We start from the raw sequence: 24947 nt of genomic DNA on the forward strand, positions 1-24947 counted from the left end.
AGAGGCACGCGCCACAGTCATGCAGCTGACAAGGCTTCCTCTACCTTAATGATCTGGTAGTAGTTAGGGGCATACGACTCGTCCACTGGTTCCAAAAAGGGCCAGGAATCCTTGTGAGCCTTCACCACGTCCAGAACTGAGGAGCCAAACAGAAGAGAAGGGTCAGCACACGCACCTGGGAACACACTCGGTGGAACACAGGAGTGGAGCATGGGAACTGACCTTTGTACATGGCGGTGAAGTCATCATCCAGCTCGAAGCTGTGAATCAGAGAGTGAGGAATCAGCAGTGACTGAGACCCCCCCTTCTCTGCCCAGTGCCCTGGATTCAACCTGACACACAGCTGTCCGGACCAAGACTTGGAACAGTCCCCAGGAAACCTCTGTAAACCTCTGCTAAGGTAAGTCTGTAACACTGATGACCTCCAGAAAACACGAGGGAGTGAGGGTCAGCACACTCATCCCCTCCCTCCCTCATCTACAAAGTGACAGCTGGCCCGACCCCACACCACGCAGCTGAGAAGGGCTAGGGACACTCTGCACTCACGGGTCTCTCGTCCTCTTCTCAGCCCGAGGCGGGGACTGGGGGTCCAGGTGGGACAGCTGGGGGGGCAGCGCCTTCCCCTGGGCCAGCAGCCAGGCCCGCTCCTCCCTGAGCCGACGCCTCTTGGCTCGATCTGCGAGAACACGGAGCAGAGGCGCATCAGGACTCCACAAGGGAGATGCGTGCTCAACTGCGCCCTCTGCCGACCTCTGTGCTGACAGGACTGTGCTAGAGCAAGACCCTCGCTGACCACCTCCAGCCCTTTCTATGTTGCCCACACAAAGAGAGTAGCTCCTGTTTAGGACCAGACCCCAGTCCAAACACACCAGGAGGACTGTGCAAGCCCCCTGAACCGCTCACAATGGTTATCCTCACTCTGTGTCCACCCCGCCGCTCCCTGCTCCCCGCCACAGCTGTCACCCCCATCCACACTGGTGCAGGAGGTGCCAGGGAAGTGAAGAAGCCAGCGGGACAGCCCAGGAGCTGGAAGGGGAGGCATTCTCTGGTTCCCAGACATGGCCACGAGAAACACACTTGCCAGTGCACTGCAGGCCTGCTGGCAGTGGGGGAGGAAGAAACAAGGACTCAGGACACCATCAGAAGGCAAGACGCATGATGGAAGGTGCCCGGTGGGAGTAGACAGGGCCTGCAGACGCCCACTCCCACCAAGCTCCCTCTGCTCCAACTTCATGCCTGGGTAGAAATAAACTTGAATGTGTAAGAGAACCTATACCTGCTTTAATTATCAGAGGCGTTTTGCTATCAACAACTTTTACTAAAATTGGTTTCTAATAAAGAGGATGATTTCAAGCCTAAAGAAAAGTAAAACTAAATCAATGAACTTCCATGTACCAAACTGTTAAACATTAGGCGTCATGAACTCGGTTCAGGATTTCACAACTAGCAACCAGTCAACCGACTCTTCAGTCATCAGAATCCCTGTTTGGACACACACCTCCCCAGGCTCGGGCAAGCCCTGGGGCCCACAGGCGGCTGCAGCGTCGGTGCCCCTCCACAGCCACAGATACTCCTGCACAGGTGATGCCACCACCTCACTCACTCCCACGTCGTGACATAATGAGTGTAACGTGGAATTCTGATGTTTCTGTTTGCCTGTACCAGACAGGAGTGACCCAAGTTTACTACTTATCAACATGTGGCCAAAAAGTTCCTTCAATTTTTAAGTAAGACAAACAAAAAACAACAACAAAAAAAGTAAGAACAACAGACTGGTTCCAAATAGGAAAGGAGTCCGTCAAGGCTGTATATTGTCACCCTGCTTATTTAACTTTTGTGCAGAGTACATCAGGAGAAACGCTGGGCTGGAGGAAGCACAAGCTGTAATCAAGACTGCCGGGAGAAATATCAATAACCTCAGATATGCAGATGACACCACCCTTATGGCAGAAAGTGAAGAGGAACTAAAAAGCCTCTTGATGAAAGTGAAAGAGGAGAGTGAAAAAGTTGGCTTAAAGCTCAACATTCAGAAAATGAAGATCATGGCATCTGGTCCCATCACTTCATGGGAAATAGATGGGGAAACAGTGGAAACAGTGTCAGACTTTTATTTTTTGGGGCTCCAAAATCACTGCAGATGGTAACTGCAGCCATGAAATTAAAAGACGCTTACTCCTTGGAAGCAAAGTTATGACCAACCTAGATAGCATATTCAAAAGCAGAGACATTACTTTGTCCACAAAGGTCCGTCTAGTCAATGCTATGGTTTTTCCAGTAGTCATGTATGGATGTGAGAGTTGGACTGTGAAGAAAGCTGAGCGCCGAAGAATTGATGCTTTTGAACTGTGGTGTTGGAGAAGACTCTTGAGAGTCCCTTGGACTGCAAGGAGATCCAACCAGTCCATTCTAGAGGAGATCAGTCCTGGGTGTTCTGTGGAAGGACTGATGCTAAAGCTGAAACTCCAGTACTTTGGCCACCTCATGTGAAGAGTTGACTCATTGGAAAAGACTCTGATGCTGGGAGGGATTGGGGGCAGGAGGAGAAGGGGACGACAGAGGATGAAATGGCTGGATGGCATCACCGACTCGATGGACTTGAGTTTGTGTGAACTCCGCAAGTTGGTGATGGACAGGGAGGCCTGCTGCTACTGCTGCTGCTAAGTTGCTTCAGTTGTGTCCGACTCTGTGGCCTGGCGTGCTGCAATTCATGGGGTCGCAAGGAGTCAGATACGACTGAGCGACTAAACTGTACTGAATTGATGACATTTTTCATTTGCACCAAGAATTTTATTGATTAATGCCTTCTCCATTTTGTTTATTTTCTGCTATTTTTCAGGCGACTTCATTATTCCATCTTTTTGAGCAAAGAACTGTTTCAGATGCGTTTTACAGCCTTCCAGGGAACTGAAATTTTTTTCCTTTAAGAGAATTTTGTAAAGACCAAAACAAATGGAAATCCAAGAGTGCAATGTCTGATGAATACAGTGGATAAATCAGAACTTCCCAGCCAAACTGTAACAGTTTGCTGGTCATCAAAGAAACATGCAGCCTTGCCTTATCCTGATGGAAGACTATGAGTTTTCTGTTGACTAAGTCTGCATGCTTTTCGTCGAGTGCTGCTTTCAGTTAGTTTAACTGGGAGCCGTACTTGTTGGAATTAATCGGTTGGTTTTCCAGAAGGAGCTCGTAACAGAGGACTCCGTTCCGATCCCACCATATACACAACATCACCTTCTTTGGATGAAGACCACCCTTAGTGTAGTGCTGAAACTTCCATTTGACACTTTTAAATATTTTCGTTCTATGTTCTCACTGTGTTCATTCATTCTTTTCCCCACTTTGGTGAGCATCTTTATGACCATTACTTTAACTCTTTATCAAATAAATTACTTTTTCTGAGGTTTTAATCTCCTGTTTGGAACATCTTCTTCTGTGTCTTCATTTTGCTAGACCCTCTGTGTTGGTTTCTATGCAGCAGATGAACAACCACCTCCCCGTCCTCAAGGCGGAGCCTCCCAAAGGAGACCAGCCTTTGTGTCCAGCCCTGCCGAGCTCCGCCATCTCTCAACCCCCTGTGGTGCTTATCCAGACAGTCTGATGGATTTTAGTAAGTCCCAGTAGTTGAGAACGGGCAAAGACCTGTCAGGGTCCCTACCTCAGCACCTAGATCGGAGGTCGGGGTGAGTAAATCTATGTGATGGCACCAGGAGGTGCAACCCCAGTGACACACAAGCCAGTCGGGCTGAGGGCACCGTGTGCTGGGCCAGCCGCAAGCGAGCAAGCACGGTGCAGGCCATACGAGGGCGTGAAAGGCACTAAGGGCTCTGGAATCACCGGCACGGCCAGAGTGGAGTTAGCCTGTCACGAATCAGAAGGCAGTAACTAGGAAGCGAGGGGTCATCACATGGTAAGGCCAGATGTAGCCCAGCCGAGAGGGCGGACAGAAGAAACCCAGAACGAGGGCGAGGCCACCACGGGGCAGGCCCCGGGCCGCCCACCCCCACCCCCAGCCCAGCAGAGCGCTCCTACCTTCCACGGCCTTGACCCTCTCCTCCAGCTCCCGCTTCCTCTCCTCCTTCAGCAGCTGCTCCTGCTCCTTCTTCTGCACCGCGAGAAGGATCTGGCGCTCCTCCTCCTCCTCCCGGCGCTTCTGCTTCTCTAGCCTGCTGAGCACAGGGGTCTCCTGTGAGGGGACAAGAAGCTCAGTCAACACAGAGTAAAGCAAAACCAGGCCTTTGCTCTGAGTGAAGAGTCCACATTTTCTATCCCACACGCAGCATTAGATAGCTGGATGACTTCTGCATTAAATCCAAGTTCCTCTTGTCATCTGTGCAATCAATGAATGAGTACAGCCACACACTCACAAGACACAATGGGGAATGAACAGGAGGGAGCTGGGCCCGATGGTCACGCAACTTGTGGTCTCCAGGAGACAACCTTCTGGAGAGGAGGCTAGAGTGGAGAGGAGACACCAATCTCTTCTAAGTAACGAAGAAAGGGGGAGACAGCACAGACAACTTCAGTCATCTGCACGCCTCAGAAACGCCTAACTTCTGTACTTTCCTCTACTAATCAAGCAATTAAAAAAAAAAGGAGGGTTCGGTGGGAAGGACCAGCATTTTGCCATAAGGAATAGAAAAGAGATGAAGTGACAGCACAGAAATGCACCTGCCTAAGAAATTCAAGGAACGAAAAGATAACCAGGACCACTGCCATCAATTGTTTCTGAAAGTCTTACTCTGGGTGTTTCCAACAGCGCTAGTTCTGAGCCATCTGTAGCCCACAGAACTCAAGCTACGGCTGAAATCATTATGTTCAATTTCCTCCCTGGACTTCTGTGCTGATGTGTAAGGTACAACTTTTTCTTTTTTAAAATTATTATTGAAGAGGTAATCATTGTTACCTGGAATAACAGAGAATGCCTGTAAGATGCACAGATACAGAAAAAGGAAGCAGGTGTCTGCAAAGGGAACATGCACATTACAGCAGCAAGAAACACCAATTATTCCAAGTCAGGGGACTAAGTCAGGAATATGTTTTTCTTTTCAGTAGAAAGAATATCTAAGAATTTTCTACATAAATATCTTTATTCTGTGGAAATTACACAAGTGGTCTTGACGTGGAGAGAAAAAGACGGTGGCAGACTGCCATCCAAATGAGAAGTGTTACTCACTCAGTCATGTCTGACTCCTTGAGACCTCATGGACTACAGCCCACCAGGCTCCTCTGTCCATGGGATTCTGCAGGCAAGAGTACTAGAGTGGGTTGCCATGACCTGCTCCAGGATGTCTTCCTGACGCAGAGATCAAACACAGATCTCCTGCACTGCAGGAAGATTTTTTGCTGTCTGAGCCACCAGGGAAGGACATACATATGTATGCCATACATACAAAATCACCATTAAACACAGAAACCAATCTGATTGAAGTTTTTTACCTTTTAATGGTCCTTACTCATTGGAAAAGACTCTGATGCTGGGAGGGATTGGGGGCAGGAGGAAAAGGGGACAACAGAGGATGAGATGGCCAGATGGCATCACTGACTCGATGGACGTGAGTCTGAGTGAACTCTGGGAGTTGGTGATGGACAGGGAGGCCTGGCGTGCTGCGATTCATGGGGTTGCAAAGAGTCGGACACGACTGAGAGACTGAACTGAACTGAACTGAACACAAGTTTTGATTATCATTTGACTCAGAAATAGAAAGTGCTCTTGCCTAGATAATAGACCTTCTGAAAGTCATTTTTACTGTTCAAATTCTAAGCCTGACTTTAAAAGAGCTGGCTAACAAACAAGGTAAAAATCTTTCAGAGTAAAAGAGAGATGAAAATTTTTTAAAAACTTAACTATTTTTATTGTACACACGATACTGTAGTCAGTCGCCCAAATAGAATTAAACAAAGTTCCTTGACTTCTAGATCCTATAACCAGAATGGGTGGTCTGCACTGGGTTTGAATGAGCCAGATGTGCTTTCAGAAATAGGGCTGCTGCAGGCATATCATGGACAAGCCTCCCACTGACAGGGAAGCACCTTCCCACCCTCTGCCCCTTCATCCCTCCACAGGTCTCTAATCACACCCACTGTGGCAACATCTCTCCCTTGCTGAGAAGCCGTGTGGAGCTGCTATTAACAAAGCAAAGCAGACCAAACCTCTCCTCTGCTCAGCTCAACAAGGATCCATGGATGGGGTGGCGGACAGGCAGGGGACAGGTGGGACACGCCTGGCAGGCGGGATTCCTTCCTTCAAAGAAAGTGCTGCATTTTCTACACATCAGACCCACTGAAAAAGCAGAGAAAGCAAGTGCTAACCACACAGTGAGGACAGCACGAACGTGTCCTCCCCTGCCGAAGGAAGGACAGGCTGTGGAGCATGCTCCCTCCTGCCACAACAAAGACATGTCACAGACAACAAGCATCTGAGCGACAACAGTAACCCGGGAAACAGGACAGATGCTTCCTGCCCGAAGTCAGCGCGAGGGGGAGAAAAGGGGAAACAGGTCATCATGCACGGCCTAAGACTATCTATGTAATTTTTTCCAACACACACAACAGGGTATTATTCTTAATATGGAAAGATATCTAAAGCAATTAACAGCTGTTGCTGTTTCAGTTGTTAAGTCTTGTCTGACTTTGTGACCACCAAAAAAAATGCAACTTGAGTTCAAAATGCACAGAAGGTAAATAAAACACATCCATGATCCTAAGAAAAAACAAAATGGACTATTCACTCACAGCACTGTAAAAGATGAAAAAAGTGACATGTCTGTGAAGACGTGGCAACACAGATGGCTCAGAGTGCTGGGGCCACAGATCTTCCAAAGGACAAGCGAGACACATGTCAGGAACCCTGGGCAGGGTAATGACATTGTGTGACTTCATCTCACAGTTAGACAGCCAGGCAGCGTTTCTAAGTACGTTACAGTCAACAATATTTAAAATAGTGAAAAACTGTAAATATCCTATAGGTTTAAAATAGGTAAAATCACATAACTACTGTGTAGTCATTAAAATTGTTTTTCTGAGGAATATTTAATGAAATATGAAAAGGCTCATGACATTAAATGAAAAACACAGGTCACAAGTCAACAGGCAGTATGATCCCAGGTTTCTAATAAATGTACAGAGAAAAGGCCTGAAGCAAACACATGAAGCTGTAAACAGGGAACCTCGTGACTGTGTCTCCTGCACTTTTTACAGTCTTCCCAGTTTTCTATAAGAATGTATAAATTATTTAGGACACAGAACAACCGCTTCCCAAATAAGCTGGGGGAATCATCCAGTATTACATGTTCTACAATGATCTAATCTTTATTAACTTTTTTAATAGAGATCACATAGTAGTGGGAGTAAATTCTAAAATTCAAATGTTAAAAGTACCAAGAGGTTGCTACCATGTATAGATTTTACAGTGAGGCATTAAAATGGACTTTAAATAGATTAAGATATTTTGCTACAACTGAAACAGGAATTTAAAAATTTTTTAAAGAGTGTAGCTGATGTACAATGTTGCCTTAGTTTCTGCTCTACAGCAAAGTGAATTAGTTACTATTGTTGTTTGGTAGCTAAGTCCTGTCCGACTCTTTGGGGCCCCATGGACTGTAGCCCTCCAAGCTCCTCTGTCTTCCACTCTCTCCTGAAGTTTGCTAAAATTCATGTGCCTTTAGGTGGTGACGCTATTCCAGCATCTCATCCCCTGCTGCTTCCTCCTCTGACTTCCGTCAGTTATACCTGTGCACATATCCACGCTTCAGTCTAGATTCCATCCCTATGTAGGTCATTACAAACCACTGAGCAGAGTTCCCTGTGCTATACACTAGGTTCCTACTATCTTTTATATATTAAAGCCAAAAATTTTAAACTTAGGAAAATCATAAATGCCAAGGACTGCTGCAAAATCAGAGATTATGCATCATCTAGAAACACACATAAAGACACTAAGGTGAAATTCACACGAAATGAACAACCGTCAGTGCACAGCTGAGAGGCACGCTGCATCCTCACAGCGCCTGGCAACCACCATCTGGCTGACCACAGAGCACCCTCAGCACCAGAGACAAAGCCCTGACCTCCATGCTAGCCACGCCGCAGCCTCACGCTCCAGCCCCTGGCGACCACCAAGTGACTCTCTTTCCGGGGATCTATTTATTCTGGACATTTCACACAAATGGAATTATACAATTTTTTGTCTAGTTCAGTTCAGTTGCTCATTCGTGTCTGACTCTTTGCAACCCCATGAATCACAGCACGCCAGGCCTCCCTGTCCATCACCAACTCCCAGGGTTCACTCAAACTCATGTCCATCGAGTCGGTGATGCCATCCAGCCATCTCATCCTCTGTCGTCCCTTTCTCCTCCTGCCCCCAATCCCTCCCAGCATCAGAGTCTTTTCCAATAAGTCAACTCTTTGCATGAGGTGGTTTGTCTAATTAGTTGTTTTTAAAATACATTAATATTTATACTAAGCACGTAAAAAGTAATAACTTACTTACTGGGATGATTTGAGAGAATAGCACTGAAACACGTATATCACCATATGTGAAATAGATGACCAGTCCAAGTTCAATGCATGAAACAGGGCACTCAAAGCCGGTGCACTGGGATGACCCAGAGGGATGGAATGGGGAGGGAGGTGGGAAGGGGGTTTGGGACAGGACACATGTACACCCACGGCTGATTCATGTCAATGTATGGCAAAAAACACCACAATACTGTAACGTAATTAGCCTCCAATTAAAATAAATTAATAATAAAAAATAATAACTTAGCTGAAATTAGAGTATCTTAAAAAAGCAAAGTGGTAAGACTCAATCGCATACAAATAATTCTATTAAAAAATGAGCCAAGGATCTGAACATTTTTCCAAGAAAGACACACAGATGGTTAGCAGACACATGAAAAGAGGCTCAACATCATTAATCATCAGAGAAATGCAAATCAAAACCTCACACCTGTTAGAATGGTCATGATGGGTATCAACAAAATGACAAGAAGTGGCGAGTGCTGACGAGGGTATGGCAAAAAGGGGATTCTTGTGCACTGCTGGTGGGAATGCAAACTGGTACAGACACTATGGGAAAAAAGAGCACAGAGGTTCCTCAAGAGATAAAAAACAGAATCTGATCATATGACCCAGCAACTCCATTCCTGCCTATCTTTCCAAAGAAAATAAAAGCACTAGCCTGAACATGAATACAGCTGCCACGGTCACTGAAGCACAACAGCCGAGGCTCAGACGTAACCTGAGTGTCCATCGGTGGGGGGAGGGACGGAGAAGAGGTGGCGTGTGTGCAAGGGTGTATTACTCAGTCACTAAAGGAAAACGCTGCCACGCGCAACCACATGGATGACATGAGGGCATTATGCTAGGTGAGGTGAAGTCAGAGAAAAGCAAATACTGTATTCAACTCACCTACATGTAGAGTCTAAACACAGTGAACTCAAGATACAGAGAATAGACAGGGGTGGGCAAAATGAATGAAGGCAGTCAGCAGTACAGACATCCATTTATAACACAAGTAACTCCTGGGGATGAGACGGGCTTCCCTCATAGCTCAGAATCCACCTATAATGCAGGAGACCCCGGCTCAATTCCTGGGTCGGGAAGATCCCCTGGAGAAGGCATAGGCTACCCGCTCCAGTATTCTTGGGCTTCCCTTGTGGCTCAACTGGTAAAGAATCCATCCGCAATGCGGGAGACATGGGTTCAATCCCTGGGTTGGGAAGATCCCCTGGAGAAGGGAAAAGGGATGAGATGCACAGCAAGGTGACCACAGGCAATAATACTGTGCTGTATGTGAACATAGAGTAGATTTTTAGAGTTACTCATCACAAGAAAAAACTCCATGTGAGGTGACAGATATTAACCAGACCTACTGGTGATCATTTTGCAATGTATGCAATTATCAAATCATTATGTTGTAGACTCGAAACTAACGTTACACACCAATTACACCTCAAACAAAGAAAATGTCTACAATTCCAAGAGCTCAACAACAACAAAACTCAGAGCAGAGTGCTCACAAAGGCCCAGGACCTTCCTGTGTAACATGCTCCTGACTGCCTCTGCTCACGGGGGCCCTTCTGTCCATTTCAATCCCTGCCTGTCCCCCAACCTGCCTTCTCCAGGCTCCCCCACCTCAGGTTGCTGGCTGCAAACACTTCTACTCAGTGAGACACCACTTTGCCTCATACTTCCTATACCTATTCTCTTTCACTATAATTATTGTTTTATAAATTCAGTGGTTCCCATCTGATGTGAATTCTCAAACTATCATTTTATATAAATTGTATCATACACATTTAGGAAAAAACATGTATGAAATGCACCAAGAGTGTTTTAAATTCCCATGCAACTTTCTAGGCAGTGTTGCCACCCCATGGAAGGGACAAGACTTATGACCTGAAGTTACTTGAGGCATTTTTTTAAACTGTAACAGTTTAAAGAACCAGTAAAGTCAATAAAAAATATACATATATATATATACATGTTAACAGCAGTTAAAAAAATTATCTTACACTATTTGCACTGCAACATTTTTTCTTCCAAAGGGGGTATGAAACAGCGCTTAGAAATCCTCAACATTACAAACATAATCTGGCTGAAGCCCAGCCCAGAACTCCCCATCAACCCACCCCCACCCACACCAACACCAGCAGCACAAAGAAGACCAGAACACCCAGGCCACAGGTGTGCCCAGAGTCTCCTGACCAAAAAAAAAAAAAAAAAACCACTGGAACAGAGTTTCAGAGGTCAGCAGAGTGACGCTTTGCCGGTATTTTCCCCAGAGTCATAATCAAAAGACTTTCTGGGGCAAGAAGACTGGACTCCTGGGAGACCAGAAAACCTCCCAATAAGACTTTAAAGACCTAAAGATTTTTTCGGCTGTTTAAACAGAAGCACAAAACTCATGCCACGCCAGAGGCTTTCTTCAACGTACTCAGTACTGTAACAGACATCAAGACCCTCTTCAATATCAAGAAGAGCGGAATAGACAAACACTGCAAAGAAGAGCCAAAAGCCTGAGTGTTTAAAGCTGAGCTTTTGCAGGCAGCCAATGACGAAACTTCCTGTCTGTCTGTATTCAGATTACTGCGCAAGCTGAGATGTAAAATAGAACATTTAAGGCTCAGCCCAGGGTAGTGAGCAGAGATGGGAACGAGCTTTCAAACTGTCCAGGTAAATGGAGAGCAGGAGCCCATCCAGGCCAATGAGGCAGAAAACCAGTTGAGAACTATGGCTGGACAGCTGACTGAGGCCACTCCAAAGCCAGGGACCCAAAGCAGGAGGAGACCTGGGAGATCCGGAAGTCAGGCAGAAGAGAGCCCTGCCCAGAGACCGAAGAGACGTGTTCATATACCTTACGGGCCGAAGAAAAAAAGAGAGGATGAGTCCAAACACATAGTAAACACAGAAATTCACGAGTGAGCATTTCCCTCTTCAGGGCTCAAGGCAGACAGACAACCGGCTGCGACATCAATGACTGAAAGGCCGGGGGGTCCATACTGGCACAGGCCATTAGACACAGCCTACAGGAAGTGCTTTCTGACCATGCACTGCCTCAAAACCCAGTGCAACATCTGTGCTGGGAGACATGGGGCTGAAAACTAGAGCAAGTCTGGAGTAGAGGAGGGTGCCCCTCACTCCTGCCCCCACACTCTCCTATTTAAACACCACCCTCAGCTTCCCCCATCTCGTGCAGTCCAGGTCTCTTAGACCTCTTAGCAAATGGAAACAGCCGTTTAAACTCATTTAATGCTCTAACTACTTGAGAACCAGACCAGAGGGCTCCAGCGTGGGCTCATGGCAGGCTCCAATCCTCCTTGCAATCTTGCTGGTTGTACTTCCTGGAACTTGCATTTACATTGCTGAGCAAGGAATGAATTTAAATCCATCCAGAATGGGGAACTAAGATAGCTGTATGTCAACGGTAGCCAAGCCAATTCTTTCTTCATTTTATAACTATTTGGAAATTATCATTTTTTAAAGTTTTAGTGAATAAATCTGAATGGTTCTGGAGCTCCTGATGGGATCCCTGTGTGAAAAGTCTCCTAATTACTGATCTGCTAAGCTTTTCTACTGCATAATGCCGATTCTGATTTTTGTGCATAATCACCCCCATTTAACTAAAACTTGCATAGTTACAGTACTGGACAACTTTCAAAATATCAAATCGATTATTCCATCCTTTAGTTTCTAATATCATGGTTCTTGAAAATTGCACTTAAGATTTAAGTTCTTCTCTCACAAGGAATCAACTCCTGAAATTTTCTGTATCAAAACCACCTGTGTTATGCTTGTAAATTTTTCCCCTTAACTCCCTAATCTAAAGTCTTTTCAGTTAAAAAGGCAGAAATTACAAGAGTGTAAGCAGGTTAGGTACATGCCTTACAGATGATTGAAGGGGCTGTCATTAATCATATAGTCTCTATTTAAATAGTTACTCTAAGAAAACTAGATTCCACATCTCAAGTCCTGGACAAAAATGGTCACAGTGGGCTGTGGATGACAAGATCCAAGAGGAATCATCATTACCAGGACAAAGGACACCAATGAGGAGACACTCGCATGAAAACGCAATTCCTAAAGCCCTGAAGTCAGACCTACGACTCACCCCAAAGCACTGATCTGCTCAATAGTTACAAATACCACCGAACTCACAACGTATCACTGTCACTCTGTCTGTCACTCTGTTCCCCTCCCCTGCCCCCGGGACGCGCTGCAGCAGGAATTTGTAACACTTTCTCCCCAGGTTTCAGGGCAGGGCTGGCATTCTTATGTTTTCTGTTAACAACCATTAAGAATCTGAAGCATCAATTTTATCGAAACTGGATGGTTATTAGGCATTGACTACAGAACAGACATGCCAGAGAGTCACCTGGAGGTTACAGTGACAAGGAAGGTGTGGCTCGTGGCCTGGAGCTGCCTCCCTAACTCCAGATGAAACTTAGGATGAAGAGACACCTCGTGGGGGAAACCTCAGGCTAAGACAGTCCAGGGGGAGCGCACAGAAACAACTTCAGCAGGGCTCCTGAGAGCCTCGGAACAGGCAAGGGAGCAGACGGGATGCACAGGGAGAGGCCGGGACTGGAGCGCCAGGAGGTTAGAGGAGGAACTGAGGGAGGAACAAAGACAACCCTCAGACAGGTCTGAACTCAGAGTTTAGACCTGCTGTTAGAGGGAGACCAGCAGATGAGTTTTCTAAAAAGGGGGGAAAACCAGCAGCATATGCACAAGGAGAGGTATGCAAAGAGCGCTCTGCCGAGACACACCTGGGGCCCAGGAGCCACGAGGACGGGTGGAGTGTGAGGGCCAAACCCCAGGACCCACAGTAAGGAAAGCCGGGGCCCAGGGTCCTACTATTGGGGCCCGGAGGAAAGCCGGGAGAAAGAGGAAAGCTGGGCCACTCAGCAGAGCGTGGGGCCGCGCAAGGCTCTGAGGAAGGCACCCTGCCCAGAGCAGCTTCGTCCTACGTGGGTCCGTGTGCGCACCTTCTGGGCGATCATACTGCAGATCTCAGGCAGGAAGTCCTCGCTGAGCAGTTTGTAGAGCTGGCGCTCTCGCACAGAGGTCCTCTCCCGGAAACTCTCGGTGACCTGTCTCCACTCCTGCTCAGTCTGGCAGAGGAGCCACCAGGAGCCTTGCCCTGGTCCCTGGGACCCTAGAAGAGAAAGTCCAGGTCAGGAAACAGGCCCATGGACCTCCTCCTCCTCCTCTCTGCCCTCAGGTTCACTGGCGCCCTGGGTTACCAAGGCTGATAATGTATACTTCAGACGTTCTGGCTGCTCTCCTGTTCACAACTTAAGAGCTATGAAGTCAGTACAAACACAACTATGGTGACCTTCAGACTAATAACCTCGAAATGTTCCGATGCATCTGCTGTTCTACATACATGGCTTTGAGCTTCAGGAGTGTTCCCTGTTACATTGAGATACTGTAATTGCTTTTTCTCCTCAAATGTTTGTTTTAGATTACAGATTGCATGAAGTCTACATAAGAACACAGTACACATCCTTATGCTGTAAAGTATTTCACGTTAAAAGAAAGCTCTTGAGAAGCTTTGCATTCATCCCAATGTTAGGAGCCTATTACGCTGGGCCTGGGAAGGAGCTCAAGTGAAGTGACCTGATCCTGATCTCGAGTGATTCGTGAGGAGAGGTGGACACAGGGCGACAACGTGCGAGGGGCAAGGAGGCTGGCAGGAAGACTACTGCAGTGGTCCCAGCAGCCTGCACTAGACTCTGGAAGGTGACGTAAGCCCTCCAACCCCTACGAAGGCCATTACCGTTTCTCGTCTGCAACTCAGATGCTGAGGAGTTCTCTTCCTGCTTGTCACTAGAACAAAGCAAAGGGGTCACCATTAAAACAAAAACACGGCCAAAATTTTCTGTGCTTCCCTGGAAGGAAGGCACACTGGCTTCCTATTAATACCAGAAAAGTGTGTGTGTGTGTTTGCGTGTAATGCACATTGGCTTACTATTAATACTAGGAGAGTGTGTGTGTGTGTATAAGGCACACTGCCTTACTATTAGTATCAGAAAAGAGACTGTGTGTGTGTGTGTGTAAGGCACAGCAGCTTACTATTAACACCAGGTGTGTGTCTCTGACACGTCAACAGAGCAAAGTCAGGAACACGGAGGCGGGCAAGTTGGCAGAGAGAGGGGAAGGGCGACACACAGGAATACAGCACCACTGCCCAGGAGAGGAGCTCAGTGTCTACAGTTAAAGGCCAAGGAAAGGGCTTGCTACCCGACCAAGGCCTGCACTGAACAGGAGCCTGTTGAACTGACCCCCACAGCAGGCTGACGTGAGCAACACAGGTTCTGAAGCTGCCCACCCCCACTCAAGGCATGCCTCCTTGACCTCAGCAAAGTCAACGCAATTCCCTGGAAAACGGGACCGTTCATGATATGAGACACAAACACGCTCAGTGTTACGTGACCAACAGTGTTGTCTCCCTAGACCACGAAGGACATACTCTGGATGCTCCGGCCCTGCACAGCCTCCTGGAAGAATGGAAATGCCCCGCGTAGTTGCTGTGCAGCAAAGGCAGCCACAGGCCGCACTCACCCACTCCACAGAAAGCGCGGCTGATGTGACTGAGGAACTGAACTTTAAATTTTATTTATTTTTAAAAAAACATTAGAAATTATTTTAGGGACTGAACTTTCTCTTATTTTCCCCCTTCTACATATATCTTACTGTATTTTTTTTCATCATTCTTAAAAAAAAAAAAACAAAAACCTTTTTGGAGAAGGAAATGGCAACCTACTCCAGTATTTTTGCCTGGAGAATCCCCATGGACAGAGGAGCCTGGCAGGCTACAGTCCATGGGGTCGTGAGGACTCGGACACAACTGAGCGACTACGCACACAGTTAATAAAAATGAATGGTGTTTAGTGAAAAAAAAACAAAAAAAACTTAACTGAGGTATAGTTTCAGGTGTACAACAAACACAGTGACCACACGTTTAAAGATTACACTCCATACACAGTTATTATAAACCACTGGCACATACCCGTGCTGTGCAGGGCGGCCCACCAGCCTCTGGTGTGACGTACTCATTTGAAGCTCTGTCCCCTAGCTCGCCCCTCCCCTTCTGTTTCCCCACTGGTCACCCCAGGTTTGTTCTCTGTATCAGCTTTGTTCCATTCATGAGTTTTACCTTTTAGATTTCACAAAGTTTTATTTAATTTAAAAATACTTCAATACTGCACTGGATTCAGAACGCTACAGAATAAAGTCACCAGCAGAGGGCAGCACAGGAGCACCGGGCTTGTGAGGTGAGGACACCCCACTGTGGCTCTCTGATTCTGAGGCTCAAGGGAACCAAAGATGAAGGCACAGAACAGCTTGCTGGATTTACATGGACGTGTAGGCTGCTAACATAACCCAGAAACTGATGTCTTGTGTATAAAACACAATGACAAGACTATTTCTCACAAATTCTGGTGGGAGGAAAGCTTGCATTCTATAGTCAAAATTTCAGAAAAGTTAAGTGGAACATTGATTGTTAAAACAAACAAACAAAAAATTCTGACTGACTGATTCATAATCAAATCCCTAAAAACATTTATTAGCAGTTAATAAGCAACACAGTGAAATCTGGTCCACTTCAGGCATTTAGCTTATTTAAGCAGTTCTAACAATAAACCAGAGAACAAGGAAGCAGTTTGCCCTGTGTTATTAGAATTTTTAAGACTGTGACTTAACTTCCATAAGTGAATAATTATATATCTAATCCTTAAGTAAAAGGTATAAAAGTATTTTTACATAGTACAGGTCAGACCCTCAAAACTCTTATATTGAGATTCACATGGTGGATATTCCTAAAAGACAATGACATACTAAAATGAAATTTCCCAGGACTTCCCTAATGGTCCAGTGCTCAAGATTCTGAGCTTCCACTGCAGGAAATCCCTGGTTGGGAAAACTAAAATCCTGCCTGCATGAAGCACACTGTGGCCAAAAAATTAATTAAAAATTTCCCAAAATATAACAATCTTTTTCTTTGCTAAAATTAAATACCAAATAAACACTTAAAAATTTTTAAGGTCTCATCTTAACAAAATGAGTTCTAACACAATAAAGCACGTTTACTACTGAAGCCTCCTTACCAGCAAAAAACTAATAGACTCACGGTATTAACTCTCCCACCTCCTGTGCAGAAATCAGGGGCAAAGGGATCTGAAGGACACTTTCTGTGAGCAGGTGCCTTCCACTGCCAGAGCCCCCACTGCCCAGGGGGAGGGCTCCCAGACAGCTGGAAACTTGAGAGGGGCCAGGCCAGGGACCCCAAGGACTCCAGTGCACACCCATGTCCTCCCCGAGACACAGAGAGCAAGCACAGGGCGAGCCCTTCCAGCATAAGGGTTTGGGTTAGGGACCTTCACACACCAAGATTTTCTCACCTCATGAAAGTTTCCTCCTGTAGTTTTTTCCGTTTGGGGGGTCTTCCTCTTCTTTTACCTGTTTTCCCAGGAACATTTGAGACATTTTTTTGTCCTTCACTTTCCCTAAGAAGTGGTACATTAAACAGAAATGTCAGTTGTCTGGCCACGAGGTTACTAAACAGGACAAAGGCAGCAGTTACGGGGACAGGACAGGGCGACCTCACGTCTTCTGTTATTATTAATAAAACGTGGAACCAAGGAAACGGACGTCTCCCACACGAATATCTGGGCTGGTAAAGAATCGGCCTGCAATGTGGGAGACCTGTGTTTGATCCTTGGGTTGGGAAGATCCCCTAGAGAAGGGAAAGGATACCCACTCCAGTATTCTGGCCTGGAGAATTCCATGGACACGGGGTCGCAGAGTCAGACATGACTAAGAGACTTTCACTTTTCAGGCTTCCCTAACAGCAAAGGGTCCAGCAACCTGAAGTGCGGGGAAGATGGCAGCACAGCTCTGGGACGTTGCCCGAGGCCTCTTTCTTGCCAAGACCCCAGGTAGGATGGGGTTCTCCAGAACCCACTCTGCCACGAGGAAAGGCCCAGGGCGCGCTGGCGCTGCTGAGAACTGGCACCAGAGTTGCCACCCCAGGGAGCAGGGCTGGAAAGTCCTTTGTGCTTCTGTGTGACGTGCCTCCTTGCAGGCATGCTGCTACACACAGCTCACTCCTCCATGAGAAAAGTTAAACTGTGCAGTGGAATTCGGAGGCACTGGACGTTAATGGCAGTGGCGACAGCAACATGACCTCCAGGAAGGTACCTGCTCAGAGAGAGCTCTCCATGGGAACCCCCTTGTGCCGGGTCCTCCTTGTACATTCGCGTTCCATAGAAATACCAGTAGAGGGCCCCCGAGCTGTCCTCGCCCAGCGGCTCCACACGGAGACTGTCTGCGTCCAGGCCCTGCGCAGGTCAGGGAAAGAGGTTTGGGCAACAAGAGAAAATGGAAATGAGAATCTGAAATATATTCTCACAGATCCCTCACATTACAACGCCCAAACACCTGGGGTAATTCTCATTCCGGGTCCAGACATATCAGACCAGGATAAGGCGCCTGCTCTAAGAATAGGATGTGGAAATATTTCAAACCCTTCCCATCCACATTACTGCTCCCATGTTCCCAAAAACAGAGAAAGCCAAAAGAATTCTGATGAACTTGTGACACATCTGGCTTGGACCCACACCAGAAGAGACAAGCCCGACAGGAGAGTCAGTGCTGCGGCAGCCTCAACCCACACGATGCTGGGCTACCAGCCAGCCCAGCCCAGCGCACCCCACTCACCAGCATGACCTCAGTGCCAGCCCCGGTGACTGAGACCAAGGCCTTGGTGAAGGCGGAGCTGAGCTGGGCCACAGATCTCACCACGGTTCCCACCCAATCCCACAGGCACCCTCGACCTCCCAGTGAGGGCAGGATCAGGTGAGGCAGAGGTGGCCAGAGCCCCACCCAGCACACTTCTGCTATGTGCATGCAGCGTGTGTCGGGGATGGGGTCAAGTCTTTGGGAGGTGTCATAAATCTTAATTATGCCAAGTCAAATTTTAGACCTCAGGAAATGACATTCAGTGACTAATGTAACCGCAATTCTGGCTGGTGACAGAGCAGACAGGCGCCTACGACTGTTCCCATGTCAGCAGGGACCCAGGATGTGGAAAGGGGGACACACCAAAGCGGCCAGCACAACCCAGAGCCGGCTTCCCTGAACCGCTGCTCCAGGGAGGGTGCCTGTCAGTCACGCACCTTGAGGAGGTCGAAGACGTCGTCTGCATCCAGCCGGTAGTCACAGAGGCGGTGGAGAATCTCCACTCGGGTGCGCAGGGGCAGGTCCTGGAAGCTGGCCTCCCGCAGAGGGTTGGGCTTCCCCTCCTCCAGCTCCCAGCGGTAGTTGATGATGTCCTCCAGGTAGCTGTGGAAGGTCTGAGGCCTAGCCAGTGGTCCCAGACACAAAGGTGCGTGAATACCACACAGAGGATTGGGGGGGTGGGCGCTGGGGGCTGATACATCTTCAACAGTAGCAGAACTGAAAGCCCCTGGAAGGGCCTGCGAGCCCCTCGAGGAAACGCTCGTCACTGCACCATCTCCGTGGAGCTGACAGCGTCCAGTCCCAAAGATTACCAGTGTCTAAGCAAGTTCCTCACAGAACAGGTTGTTCTGCACGTTCAGCCACAAGCAGCACACCGTGCGGCGGTAGCTGCACGTGTGCAGTGTCAATGGCAGACACCGCAACAGGCCGTGTCGACCGTCACCTGCACAGGCAGACGCTATGGAGCTCAAGAGGCATTCGGTTTATACAGGCAGACTCTACAGACCTCAGGGGCACTCGGTTCAAAGTCAGGTCCACGACTTAAGAGGGCAAACAGCAAAGAAGGCCAGGGTCTGCCTGGCTTAATCCATTCATATTTCATGTTCTGATGCAAAGGTAGAAAAACCCTCTCCAGAACACAAGCATGAACAAGCAAGAACACGGAACACATTCATGTGCTATTACGCGTAACCTTGTAGGCATGATAGAAAACACTATATTCTAAATTTGAGAGCTTTTTCTGCAGGAAACATTTAAGACAGTTCAATGACAACTTAAATTTCTGACTAGTACCTAAATGTGCCTTGTATATAACAGGGTTTTATGCCTGCCTGCGTGCTTAGCGGTGTCTGACTCTTTGCAACCCTATGCCAGGCTCCACTGTCTATGGAATTCTCCAGGCAAAAATACTGGAGCAGCTGCCAAGTTTCCTTCTCCAGGGTATCTTCCTGACTCAGGGACTGAACCTGCATCTCCTGTGTATCCTACACTGCAGGTGGGTTCTTTACCCACTGAGCCATGGGGAAAGCCCCGGTATGTAACAAAGTAATGTTTAATTGTTAGATAGTTACTCTATATCTCAACTATTAAAGAATCTGGATACAATTTCACCTAATGCTTGATCTAAAAACATTTTTCTCACTGAACAAATAGCTCCAAAGGAATTATGTAGGTCAATATCTTTAAAAGAGGCAGTTCCCATGTTATTTTATAATCTATGGTCATTATAGCTGTAGAAAAAGTCAGAAGAAATATTCTTAGAAAAAAACAAAGGGCCTTAGGCAACTAAGAAATGAAACATCTTGCTTCTTCAAAGAGAGAAGGAACTTTATTTCCTTCCCACTGATACCTCAAACTAGCATAGAGTGAATGTGGTTAGCTCCTCGAAATCCATCATGCCACCAGGAAACAGGGTTCTCAGCCCAGGGACTGGAGGGAGCCCTGCCTGCGGCACCTGCAGCTCTTACAAACTGAGGCCACTCAGTGCAGGGCGCTTGTTCTGGACGGTTATCACCAACCCTTTCGACAGAACAAAAGACTGAAGCACATGGTCCATGGCTATGTTCCTTCTTGTCTGAAAGAAGCTCTAAATGCTAGTTAATCCGCCCCCCCCCCTTAAAATAGTCTGCAGGAGAAAGAGAGACATAACTATCTATCCACACTCCAGGGTGAGCATCTCAGAACCCCAGCAGAGAGCTGCTTGCTTTGCTTTCCACAGAACAAGCTTCTACCAGGAGACCCAGGTGACCCAGGAGGTGTGACCAAGCAGGGAAACAACCTGCCTGAGGATCATCAGAGTGAAGGACACTGCCGCGCCAGTTCTGAGGCATGAAAGGGCATCTGCAGTCCACGTGCAGGGAGCAGTGAGGACCTCGCATCCCAGTGCCAAGTAGAGACTAAACAGAAAACTTCAGTTCCGTTCAGTCGCTCAGTCGTGTCCGACTCTGCAACCCCATGGACTGCAGCACGCCAGGCCTCCCTGTCCGTCACCAACTCCCGGAGTTCACTCAAACTCATCTCCACTGAGTTGGTGATGCCATCCAACCATCTCATCCTGTCGTCCCCTTCTCCTCCCGCCTTCAATCTTACCCATCATCAGGGTCTTTTAAAATGAGGTGAGGCCACCTTCACATCAGGTGGCCAAAGTATTGGAGTTTCAGCTTCAGCATCAGTCCTTCCAATGAATATTCAGGACTGATTTCCTTTAGGATGGACTGGCTAGATCTCCTTGCTGTCCTACACCACAGTTAAAAAGCATCAATTCTTCAGCGCTCAGCTTTCTTTATGGTCCAACTTTCACATCCACAAATGAAGAGACTAACTTTTGGTAATTCCTAAAAGGCCCCATAAGAACATTAGAAAACTGCTTATTCATAAAGATCATAGAACAATTCAGCCCAAAACCACTAAACGCCTCTTTTGTAGGACCTATATGGTACCTGCCATGTCTTGAAATCAATTAAGAAATCATGACAATTTCAAATTCAAGGAAAATATGACTAAGATATTATATCTATATCTATAAGACATATTATATCTATATCTATAAGACATATATGTATTTCCCTATTAAAATATAACAGATTTTGTGTATATAAACGCTTATGCTAGGTAAAAAAGAAGAGTATCAAAAGTCATCTAGAAATTTTTAAAAAGCCACTTGGAAAGCTTTGTCTTTAAAAAGATAAAGAATTGTCTTTAGCGGAAGCCAGATGGTACCTTAAATACTATTTGTATGAATTGGAAGTCTGGAGTGTCAAGTTTAAGGTGAGAAATGGTACAGTAAGAATTCTAAACAGCTTCTGATGATTAAAGATGCACCCTGCTACCCCAGAATCACTCTCTCTCACACACACGCACAAGCACGCACACACACACACAGATATATACATGCACCCACAAAGTCTATAAAGTGAAATACTTAACAGAAGAAACCATCGAAGGACAAAGGAAGAAAAAAAATAAGAAGGAAACAGGTGAAGAGACATTCATTAGTCATTTAGGGAATGCAAATCAAAAACCAATAAGGTACCATGCCACACCCACCAGATAGCTAAAATTAAAGAGACAGGTAAGAACAAGTGCTAACCACTTGTTAACTCAGAGAAAGGGGAATGCTCGCACACTGTTAGGGGGAATGTAAAATGATGCAGCTGCTTTGCAAATATTTGGCAAGTTGCTCAAAACTTAAAACAGAATTACCATATGACCCAACCATTCCACTCTTAGGTACACAGCCAAGAGAAATGAAAACTTCCATCCATACAAAAGTACACTAATGTTCCTATACAGCAGCACAATTCACTATGGTCAAAAAACTGAAACAGCACCATGTCCATGAACCGACAGATAAACAAAACATACAGCAGAGTACTTTCTGACCATAAAATGAATGAGTCCTGGATTCATGATACAGTGTGTTGGAAAACATGCTAAATAAAATTAGCCTAATACCTACACGTATGTCTTCCACCTACAGAAGCACCTAGAACAGGGAATCAACAACACGCACACAAAGCCCATGAGTTAGTGGGCCTGGTGACTGCAGGGAGCGAGGAGCACAGCTGATGGGTGTGAGCTGTCTTATGAGGCTGACGAAACGTTCTGGAACTCAACAGCAGTGATGACTATACAATCTGTGAATGTTCTGAACACCCACCCATGAGCTGGGCACTTAAAAACCCCAGAGACACAAGTGGAAAACCAACCATACCAATAATTACACTAAATGTAAGTGAACTAACAAGTCAAACACTGCTTAGTAGGAAATTTATAGCTCTGAAATGCCTATATTGAAAAAAGGCTCATAACCAGTACTATAACTTAAGAAGAAAGAAAAAGAAGAGTAGGCCAAAGTAAACAGAAGAAGTAATAAAGACAAATCAATATAACAAAAAAGATTTTAAAAAGAAAATGAACAGCAGGTAAGGTTAAAAGTTGGTTCCTTAGTAAACATTTTAAAATTTGATAAACCTGTAGAAAAAATCAGCTTCTAGAGGGAAAGAGAGACAGCACAAATTACAACATCAGGAATGAAAGTGGAACCACTGTAGATCCTACAGATATTAAGAGGATAAGAGAATATTATGAATAGCACTACGGAAATAAATTTAAAAACTGGAACAGACAAATTCCTTGAAAAATGCCAAAATGACTTACCAAAGTCATGGCTTAAGAAATAGACCATCCAGAAGAAAAAGGAACCCTCCTACACAGTTGGTAGCCATGTAAATTGGTACAGCCACTATGCAGAATAGTTTGGAGGTTTCTCAAAAAACAGAGAATAGTGCTAGCATATGATCCAGCAATCCCACTCCTGGCATATATCCACACAAAACTATAATTCAAAAAGATACATGCACCCCTTATGTTCACAGCAGCACTATTCATAATATCTAAGACATGGAAGCAACATAAATTTTCATCAACAGATGATTGGATAAAGATGTGGTACATATAGACAACAGAATGTTACTCAACCGTAAAAAGAATGAAATAATGCCACTTGCAGCATCATAGATGGACCTAGAGATGATCACACTAAGTGAAGTGAGACAGACAAATACCATACGACACACTTACATGTGAATTCTAAAATATGACAGACTTACCTATGAAACAAACTCACAGACATAGAAAATAGACATGTGGTTGCCAAAGAAAGGGGGTGAGGGGGGAGTGATGGATTGGGAGTCTGGGATTAGCAGATGCAAACTGGTATATACAGAATGGATAAACAACAAGGCCTGCTGTATAGCACAGGGAACTATATTCAACAGCCTGTGATAAACCACGGAAAAAATGGAAAAGAATATGAAAAAAGATATATACGTATGATTGAATCATTCACTTTGTTGTACAGTTGAAATTAGTGCAATACTATACTTAAATAAATTTTTTTTTTTTTTTTTTTTTAAAAAGGAACTTCCTTGGTGGTCCAGTGGTTAAGAATCTACCTTCCATTGCAGGGGCCACAGGTGTGATCCCTGATCAGGGAACCAAGACCCCACATGCTGGCTAGTGTGGCCAAAAATTAAAATTAAAAAAAATTTTTTTTAAGAAATAAAACACCCAAATAGCCTGAATCTATTAAAGAAACGGAATCAATAATACTCAAATAAAACCTTGCACAAAGAAAACTGCAAACCCAAAGGCTTTCAGTGGTGAACTGTTCAAAAGAAATTACACAGACTTTTTCAGAAACCAGAGAAGGGAAATGCTTCTCCACCCATCTGCCAAACCTGACAAAGATTTCTAAGCAAACAGAAGTACAGGCCAATATCCTTCATCAACATCCCCAAAACAGTAGCCAACTGAATTCAGCAAGAGACAAAAGGGACAGCACTTCATCACACTTCATGGTGAAAGGCTGTGTACTTCCCCCAAGATCAGGAACACCACCAGCATCGTGGCCAGCACAGTAAGACAAGAGAAGGAAGCTCTTGGGACAGAGGCTGAAGCAGAAGCAGACAACAGAAACTCCTCGGTTATCTGCAAGACCAATGAAGCCTCAGTAATAAGGTCAACATAAAAAGATCAACTGTATTTTACATATACTGGCAACAAGTAGCTGAAAAATATAAAAGCTCAAGCACAAATGGAAAGATGCCTAATATCTTTACACTGAAACCTTACAATATTCCTGAAATTAAAGAAGATAAACAAATGTTGAGATACATATCACGGTCAAGGACTGGGGAATTCAACATTGGTCAAAATGTCCATTTTCTGTAGCAGGCCTTTTTTGGGGGGTGGCAGGGCTGATAACTTGATTTTTAAATTTGTATGCTAAAAACCCAGAATAGTCAAAACACTTAAAAAGCAAAACTAAAATTTAAAAAAGGTGGAGAACATTCTCAATTTCAAGACAATCTGATACTTGAATAGACTGAACATGCATGAAATTCATGAGTAAAAAAACGTGGACACTGACCTTCTGCTTCACACCATAGACAAATACGAACTCAAAATGCATCATAATGTCAACTGCAAAAAGTTGAAACTATAAAACTAAGAGAAAACCTCAAAGAAAATCTATTGACATTAAAAGTATGTCCTGATTTGGAAATATTAATAACATACTAGAAAAAGCTGATAGATTAGACTTCAACAAAATTAAAGCTTATCGTTCTTTAAAATACAGTGTCAAACAAATAGGTAAGCTACACATCAGGAAAAAACACTCATAGCCTGTTATTTAC

At 45.6% G+C, this 24947-nt stretch overlaps 1 protein-coding gene across 1 annotated transcript in view; it reads right to left on the minus strand.

The window, feature by feature from the left end:
- The window catches only part of LOC120857834 (cat eye syndrome critical region protein 2), a 42023-nt gene that overhangs the window by 12098 nt on the left and 4978 nt on the right, over positions 1-24947 (minus strand). Inside the window, exons 2-10 of the mRNA XM_040233646.1 lie at positions 18684-18867; positions 17707-17846; positions 16908-17012; positions 14282-14331; positions 13488-13657; positions 4030-4183; positions 547-676; positions 223-260; positions 45-136 (exon numbers count right to left, since the gene is read on the minus strand). Coding sequence (XP_040089580.1) covers positions 45-136; positions 223-260; positions 547-676; positions 4030-4183; positions 13488-13657; positions 14282-14331; positions 16908-17012; positions 17707-17762 — 795 coding nt within the window. The 5' untranslated portion in view covers positions 17763-17846; positions 18684-18867. The remainder of the gene's footprint in view (positions 1-44; positions 137-222; positions 261-546; positions 677-4029; positions 4184-13487; positions 13658-14281; positions 14332-16907; positions 17013-17706; positions 17847-18683; positions 18868-24947) is intronic.

Source organism: Oryx dammah, unplaced genomic scaffold (genome assembly GCF_014754425.2).
Source record: "Oryx dammah isolate SB20612 unplaced genomic scaffold, SCBI_Odam_1.1 HiC_scaffold_29, whole genome shotgun sequence".
NCBI classification, from domain to species: Eukaryota; Metazoa; Chordata; class Mammalia; order Artiodactyla; family Bovidae; genus Oryx; species Oryx dammah.